This window comes from Fragaria vesca, linkage group LG1 (assembly GCF_000184155.1).
Source record: "Fragaria vesca subsp. vesca linkage group LG1, FraVesHawaii_1.0, whole genome shotgun sequence".
In the NCBI taxonomy this organism is placed as follows: domain Eukaryota; kingdom Viridiplantae; phylum Streptophyta; class Magnoliopsida; order Rosales; family Rosaceae; genus Fragaria; species Fragaria vesca.
In genome coordinates, this window is record NC_020491.1 from 17706109 (window position 1) to 17714781 (window position 8673).

At 34.9% G+C, this 8673-nt stretch overlaps 1 protein-coding gene across 1 annotated transcript; it reads right to left on the reverse strand.

Moving 5' to 3' along the window:
* Nucleotides 1-1174: 1174 nt before the first annotated feature.
* On the reverse strand, nt 1175-3039 carry LOC101312967 (eukaryotic translation initiation factor NCBP-like). The gene is made up of 5 exons (XM_004288365.1): nt 2819-3039; nt 2642-2737; nt 2353-2535; nt 1854-1973; nt 1175-1738 (listed from the first exon to the last, which is right to left on the reverse strand). Exons 1-5 carry the CDS (start codon nt 2945-2947, stop codon nt 1607-1609), a joined length of 660 nt encoding a protein of 219 aa, XP_004288413.1. The 5' UTR covers nt 2948-3039; the 3' UTR covers nt 1175-1606.
* Between the last annotated feature and the right edge of the window lie 5634 nt (nt 3040-8673).

Below are 8673 nucleotides of genomic sequence, written 5' to 3' on the forward strand. Positions count from 1 at the left end.
TTGTAACTCTGTTTCATAAACCGTTTGCTCCTGCATTCTAATGTCATCGTGCTCAACTTTTCTATGCTCATAAGAGCATCTTTAGCTACTTTGTAGTTAAATTTTAGCTAATATAGCTAAAAAATCATCTCAACTTGAGTTTGATTTATATTATTGATTAAATAAAAAAATTAATTTAAATAAGTTTTAATATTATATAAAATGACTTAAAAGGAATACATTGAATTAACATAAATTATAAAAAGTTTCATCTCGCTAGTTATATTTACTAGAGCAGTTAGAGCATTTATAACAAACTCTAATCACTTAGAGCATTTATAACAAACTCTATATTGGCTCCTTAGCCATTTTATAGAGCGAGTTTAGTTTTTTATCAATTTTACTAGCTTCAGGCCGTAGCAGACTAGCAAGTGACTAGCTATTTTAACTTTTAGTTATTTCGCTAACTAAATATAGTTAGCACGCTAACTAAATATAGTTAGCTAGATGAGGCACTCTATAATTTATATTAATTAAATGTATTCCTTTCAAGTCATTTTATGTAATATTGAAACACATTTGCATTAATTTTTCTTTATTTAATCAATAATATAAATCAAACTTTAGTTAAAACATAAAGTACTGGTGTAGAGGTATTTATAAAGTGGCTAGCTAAAATGACTTTTAGCTATTTTGGCTAAAATTTAACTACAAAATAGCTAGTATTGCTAAAGATGCTCTTACTAGTCTGCTAGAGTTAGTAAAATTGATAAAAAGCTAAACTCGCTATCTAAAAAAGTCTTACTAAAAATGCTCTAAGAAACCAATTTTGAAATTCTATAAATATAATTCCTTATTAGGAGAGACTAAACTAACGACAAGTCGAATTAAAATATCAATTGCACTGCAATTAGATCGATGGTAGGTATTTTCAGGTACGAGATGTTACACCAGTGCATCACTCTCTATAATGAAATCCAAATTATCCGCAGAAAATACATGATCTATCATAATCGTCAGATGCTCATTGTCTTTTAATATAAAGCTATCTATGTAACAAGTCAATTCACCCTTAGTAACACCAAACTCTTTGACGAACGAATATGATGATAGCATAGAACAGGAAAGAGGGAAGGGAGAAGGGAAAACATAAACCGCAGACGGACCGGTGCGACACCTTTTTATTTTTTATAATAACCAACCCAAGTCAGTAGTTTGAGCTTTTCTGCCCACCCCTACACATCAGTATATTACGTAGAACAGAAAATCCTAAAAGTAGCTCAAAACTACCTTCCATTTTCTAAAATAGAAAACCGAAAATATGGCATCCCACACATTTTACGAGCTAAACAGAAAAGGTTGGTACTAGTTGCTAGCTTCAACAAGACTTGTCCAGTAGAGAAGCATTTAATCAGAAATGAGATAAGATTTGTTTGATAATCCATCAGTAACTTGTAGTACAAATACATCTGTTGCAGAACAACTTAACAGATTGGCCACCAACCTCACAAGATCTCTCTTTATCATCTTAATTTGGTCATAACTCCTTGCGCAACAAGTCGCCTTCGAAGGACACTTTTCTGTAACACATACTTATCAGGTGAAAACAAAAGAGATTTGCAAACTGCTAACCCCTCAACCAAGTGTTTCGATATGATGAATTGTCACGGAGTGAAGCATCATGTGGCTTGTATTCCATGACATAGCTGTGTGGAAGCTTCAAGTTCCGCTTGATTGCATCTCTTAAAGCCATTACAGCCTGGTTAAACAATGTAAACAACTATGACTCATGGAATGTAAACAGCCATCTCTTAAAGCCAATTACACTAGGATAGCAGCTAACAATGTAAACAACTATGACTCAAATGACCAACCTGATGATCAGACGCATTACGATTCCAGATAGATACTATATCCTCATTGAATCTAATGCTTAGTACCGCCCCGCATATGTTCTCTCCATAGTCAAGTTGGTCACCAACCAAGGCAAGAACCTGCAATTATATACAGTAGTTTGAAATACATACTAAATTCTCAGTTTCAAGTTCCAACATTAGGAGACAGCCCTGGTACTAGATGTAGCCTATTTGGTAGATAAACCTTTCCTCTGTAGTTGCATATATGCAGAAAGCAAAGGAATCAACATGTATACATTATCCGAAGAAGAAAAATAGTAGAAAAAACAACCAAATGAAAAACATAATTCAAAAGCTTGTTGACAGAAGATCCAAAAATACATCTACCATTCTGTATTCATTTGTATCTATTTTGAGTTGTTTCTAGTGGATAATTTCTTTCTTCAGTGTTCCAATAAACTATACACAACAAGGCCAACAATACATTGAGCAAAAAAACAAAAGCAAAGTGACTTACGAGGTCCTCCCAGAAGCGGCCAGAGACAGCCTTCTTGAAGCGTATAATCCATTTACCACCATTGCAATTAGCAGAGTCCTCCCAAAGAGGGCGAATGCCTTCCTTGAAGAGATGCAAGTCAGTCGGGCTCGGCAGAGAGGAAGGACGGGCTAGGTGGCAATAACACACCCAGAAACCCTCAACCTATAAATTTACAAAACAAATCAACCAAGATATCAGTTACACATTTACACAAATGAATCGAGATAAAAAAAAATCAGATAAAAAAAATCAGATCAAGATCGGTTACAGTGCTGAAGTCCACAATCTTCTTGATGTTGTCTTCATATGAAGTCTGGCTTCGAACTCCAGGTGTGCGACGAGTGTACCAGAACACGAATTTGTTCTAATTCAAACAAAGACACAACCAATCAATCAGGACACCAAGAAAAAGTGAGAAAAATAAAATAGGAGGAGAAGCGGAGACCTTAAGGGGATGGAGTCCAGCTCTGAGCTCGCGTTCGTCATCGGCAGAAGAAGCACTAGTAGAATCTATGAGAGCTCTCGCGTAGCTGTTATGGTTCTCGCTCTGCGTCTTCTCTGCTCCCAAATCCATCCTCTTTCTCTCTCTACCCTAAAGCCCTAACCCTCCTCGTCCCTGCTACCCAATCTCTCTTTATAACTCCACAACTTCTTTCTTTCTTTTTTTCTTCTGCCCCCAAAAACTGGTGGCAAACGGGCCGCAATAAATTGGGGTTCGGCCCGGTCCAAATCGGCTCATTTCTTAACAGGATCGGGCACAAGTAGTTTCATATGCTCAAACATCACGTGGCCGGACTTGAGATTTCAAGATTTAAAGCTAATTTTAAAAATGGTACCCTTTAATAGTCTTAAAAAAAATATAAAAAAAGACGAGAAATTTTGAAAAATGACCTCTTTTAAGTACTCAAAATGATTTTTAACCAAGTTTTCTCAAACTAATAAAAATTGACCATCTTAAACGATGAATAGTCATAATTGTCTTTGTCATCATTCTTCTTTGCAATTGCTTTACTGTATAATTCTTCTACCAAAACTCTTTAATTATATTCTTATTCGATCCTTTCAATTCACCAACGAAGACTCCTCTTTTTATTATTTTTTTCATATTTTTATTTCAAGTGTTTGATACAACAGAAGATACACTCCTCTTCTCCTTTCATGTAGCTCATGATCATGTTTCTTTATCTCATACGACTCATCTTCTTTTTCAAATATTGTATTTTATTGTTGATAACAAGTTGAGAAACATGACTCTATTTGAGAAATATGGCATAAGAAGAACAAATCTGTTGTTGAATTCATGAGTAGATCGAGCTAGTTACTTTCAGAGTCATCAACACCATAATGAAACGGAGAGGCCAATATTACGTTCGGATTGCAACCCTCATAGAGATCTCATCTCTTTTGCGTTGTTAGATAGTTGTGCAAGTACCAAGAGATCTCTTTTTATCAAACTATCGTAAACAAAATAGGGCTTACGGAAGTTAAAGATCAAACCTATTTTCACATAAGATCCATAATATTGGTCAAGAATTTCGACAAAATAATGAAAAATAATCTCAAGACCCTCAAGTTCGTTATGGCCTTGATGGATACTTATAGAGAAATAAAACTAGAGTATTAGGGCATATTTTTATAAACAACTTGTATTCTCTTTACCCTGCAAAATTGAAGACTTGGGTCCTCATGCAAAGATTATTCCATTGAGCTAGCATAGTACTCTAGTTCTTTCATTTCGATGAGTTTCTCTTCAATTAGTGTTTGGATTCAAGAGTAATGGCTGCAAGTCTTGGATTCATATTTGCAGAAGAAAGAGGGGCTGCATATTCCTGCATTCGTGAGAATTGAGATTGACAGTAATAATATCCTTTTGTTTAGAAGGTAAATACGATTTTCTTTAAATGAGGTTGATGAATGGGCACTTTAGACATTTGCTTCATTCATGTGGTCATTTTTCATCTATTTAACAAGACAAGGTTAAAAATCAATTTGGAGGCCTAAAGTTGGTTATTTATAAAAATTTCACAAAAAAGACCGCCAACTACTCCACTCTACACAGCCCTATTAGTCATTTCATTTTATATTATTATTATTATTATTATTATTATTCTATTTTCAAAATGCAAAATGCATGTACATAGTTCTTTGGAAAATGCTCATTTACACAAAAACATAAAAATCAAACTCCAATCCAAAGAAAAAAGAGTCAAAAGCCTATTCCAATAAATCTTAACGAAAAGTCATATATACCCCTATTCTTTTTCAATATAATCTCTGCTCCGACTAAAATGTCATATCTAATCTCTCTCTCTCTCTCTCATCCTTGCCGGAGTCAAGCCCGTTTCAAGTCTGGACGATGAGCTCGTGAACCGATTGTCAACCACGACATCGTTTTGCTTGTTGTTCCCATACTGTCGTTCGTCGTCGATCCACGTCCATGTCGTTCTTCGTCTATCCTCATCTCCGCCGAGTCTGTCATCGTCGGTCCTCGTCTCCGCACTGAGTCTGTCGTCGTCAAGACCTCCCACCGGACGTCGTCGTCTGAGTATAGGGAAATAAATCTCCCTCTGATCTTCTCTCTCAGTTTTTAAGGTATTAATTAAGTTTTTTTACCATTAAAAAGTGAAAATATAGAAGTCCAATCTCTGGATTGTTGTAGTTGTCAAACTAGATGGACATAGTTCAGGTGGACATTGACATGATTGTGCTTCGATCTGTGATGGTACTTCGATCTGTGATGGTGCTTCAAATCTGGTTCACTGCATTGTATACATTATTTGGGGATGTTGTGGTGATATTTCATCTTTATTGCCTTCTATTTAAGATTTTATTGACCTCAGTCGTAATTTATTGCCCCCAGTAGAAGTTTACTACCCCCCAGTAAAATCTCAGTAGAAGTTTACTGCCCCCAGTAAAACATTTTTCATCATTACTGCCCCCTAATAAAATTTTATTGACCTCAGTAGAAGTTGTTTGCCTCCTAGTAGAAGTTTACTACCCCCAATAAAATCTCAGTACAAGTTTACTGCTCCCTCAGTAGAAGTTTTAACCTCCAGTAAAACATTTTTCATCATTACTGCCCCCCAATAAAGTTTTATTGACCTCAGTAGAAGTTTATTTCCCCCCAGTAAAACATTTTTCATCATTACTGCCTTTTAATTAAACTTTAGCGATGGTGCGGTATACTTCTGGCAAGGTCTGGTGACATTTTTAAATAAATCCGTCGAGATTTTCGACAACCGGTGAGATTCCGGTGACATTTAAAAAAAATCCAGCGAGATTCTGATGACTGGCAGGATTGCGGTCACCTGAGGCCTGTGGCAGGTGACCGGAATCCGGTGAGGTTCCGGCCAAATCTTCTCTCTCTTTCATTCTCTCTCTATGCATGTTTAAGTAGTGAGGGCAAAATAGTCCTAAATTAATAGAGTTAAATTTATTGCTAAATTTGTCAACATTTAGATTTAAAATAGCAATTTTTGAACTTTTACTCCAGCAGTATTGCTAAATTATATACATTAGCTAAGATTTAGTTAATTGTCTCCTAAAGATTGATAAATTTATCAATTTTCTCTATCAATTTCTAAATTTATCAACTTCTTAAGTATACTGTTGGAGCAAAGATTCATTTAAAAATTGATAAATGTCTAATTTTTTTTTTCAATTTATCAATGCTGTTGGAGATGCTCTTAAGACTTTAAGTAAATATTTGTTCATTTGGATACAAAAAAACTACATTATATTCAAATGGGCTCATAAAAAATATTATCATTGAAATTGGCAATGAAGGGCTAAAAGTTATTACTAAATTGACATTTTCCCTTCTTTTTTTGGTCAAAACATGTACGTAGTTCATCTTAGTGCTTTACTGATGTTGCCTTTGTCACTAAGTTTTATTTTTGACCATGGAATTCTATTGCATATGGTTGTTTAAAGCTTTTGTTTTCGAAGACAATTAATTAAGGATTAATTTCAGTTTACCCCTATAAGGTTTGGGATTAATATCATTTCAGTCTTTATACTCTTAATTTTGAAAATTTACCCCCTAAAGTTAATTTCTAATTTTCATAAATCATACTTAATTGATGAAATTCTGTCCAATTTGGACGTTAAATGCTAGTATATAATCTTAGAAAAAGGGTCTCAAAAGGCGTTTTTTGTTGTTAAAAACTCTTAAAGTGAGTTATAAAATCAAAATTGACATTCAAATTAGACAGAATTTCAACAATTAGGCATGATTTATGAAAATTAAAAACTTTAGGGGGTAAATTTTCAAAATTGAGAGAATGGGGACTGAAATGAAATTAATTCCAAACTTCATGAGGTAAAATGAATTTAATTAATTAATTAATTAATTATTATCTTTCAGTAGTCAAAAACAAAAATAAATGGTGTATCATTTTGTTTTTATAATAGCATTTCAGTCAAAAAGGCTTGGTATGGTGTTGCATGAGAAACTATAGCAAATGATGTTTGTACTCGCATATTATAATCTGCAGGTGGGGTACCATGTCTATCCTATCACATTTAGTCGTCTGGCCCGTTTCTTGATTTGATGCTCCTTAATTTTTGGGCCTAAGGCGGCCGCTTTTCAGGCCTCACCTCAGGTTTGGGCCTGTCTACAACCCGAGCTTATAACATATTCGGCCGTGTACAGACATGACCCATAGGTGGACCGTGTCGTGCTAATGTTGTCTTAAAATTGAAACTAGTCGAAACCAATATTATAAATATAAGTTGCCACTCATATACCATCGTATCCACTCTCATATTCTGAAATGAAATCAGTCCACTCCATCAAACTTTAAGGCTAAAATCAATTTGGTCCATAAAAATGATTATTATGCTTCCAAATTCTAGCATTTTCAACCAAAACTTGAATTTGGCTGGAAAAACGATGTGCGATGTCGAAACAGACACAAAGGGGTACTTTTTCAGCCATCGACACATAAATAATTAAACTAAACATTTCATTGTCTTCAACACTTGACCATCGTTGCTACCTTAAGGCCTCGTTGGGTTGTGGAAAGGAAAATAGCTGCTTTGACTTTTCATGAGAAGGGAAAGAGAAGAGAATCGATATTTTCCAAGAACTTTCCATTATGATGTTTTGTAACATAAGGGAAGCTATTGTGAAAGTTGTTAAAAAGTTCGTACTTAATGAAATAAATTATTGTGTTATGAGCGATAAATGTAAGGAAATAAAGAGGAAAGTGGGAAAGTGGTTCATTGGAGCTTGGAAAGTGGTCCCTTTGGAGCTTGGAAGGAACCACTCTACACCATTTTTTCCATTCAATTAGGAAAATGTTTCCTTTCTTCTTGCCACCACAAATGCAGGTGAATGACAATAATTTCCTAATGCGTATTTTGCACGAACCAAACGACGCCTAAATTTTCATCATTTGTCCATTAGCTGCAACATTTTCACCGTCTTCTAATTCGATTGCTCGAAACACAAATTGCTTCTCCTCCCTAGGAATTAACTCCCTCGACTTTGCCCTAACATGTAGTTCTTGTTCCCAACCACAAAGTCTCATTGTCTCTCTTGCCTCTCAACTTTCTCCTTCAAGGTAGTCTATAACCTTTAACCTTTATTATTTCTAATCTTAGAGGTGTCGTTCTCGAGGTTGATCATGTAGTTGTATTTGAGTTGTTCAGGCGTGAGCGGAAAATTGATTGTTCACTATATTGACTACAATTCAAAAACCAAATGACTTTAACTTTCGATTTGAGTGGTTTGTGTTGTGGGTTTTAGGAGAGGAGAGGACGGTACATACATTTGACATTTTGTTCAAACTGAATGTCCTTATATTGGTGTCAACTGAGCACATGAGGTTATTTTTCGAACTATTCATATTTTGGACTAGAATGATGCAATTTGGAAGCACAAGGACCTGGCCAATCTTATTTTATCCTATTCGAGGGAGTTAACTGAAATTGTTGGGCTTTTTATTTTGTTCCCCTACAGAAACCTAGTTAGAAAAAAAAAAAAATACCCGCTTAAGACTATTATTTTCCTCTACAAGAACAACGTATGTGAAAATACTAAGCCCTAATCAGAAATAGCTAGCGACAACCATAGTTTTAAGCAAAAACTAAAGACAACGTAATGGATTCTAGTGATATTTCTCAACCCCTATGCGAGGTATGATTTCTCTATCTTTGATTAAAATTGATCTACTACAAAATTTAGATATTAGAGTTTGTTGTTTGATCACATAGTACAAATTGAAGTCGGAAAATTAATTTTTTACTATTCACACATGCTAGGTCGTTCAAAAGCATGTACGTTTGAACACCAAA

What these genes read in the sequence shown, in the direction of transcription:
- LOC101312967 (XM_004288365.1), bottom strand. Translation starts at nt 2,947, where the DNA reads ATGGATTTGGGAGCAGAGAAGACGCAGAGCGAGAACCATAACAGCTAC. An exon ending in CTGGACTCCATCCCCTTAAG is followed by an intron (nt 2,738 to 2,818) that starts GTCTCCGCTTCT and finishes TGTTTGAATTAG; the next exon opens with AACAAATTCGTGTTCTGGTA. An exon ending in GCCGCTTCTGGGAGGACCTC is followed by an intron (nt 1,974 to 2,352) that starts GTAAGTCACTTT and finishes ATATAATTGCAG; the next exon opens with GTTCTTGCCTTGGTTGGTGA.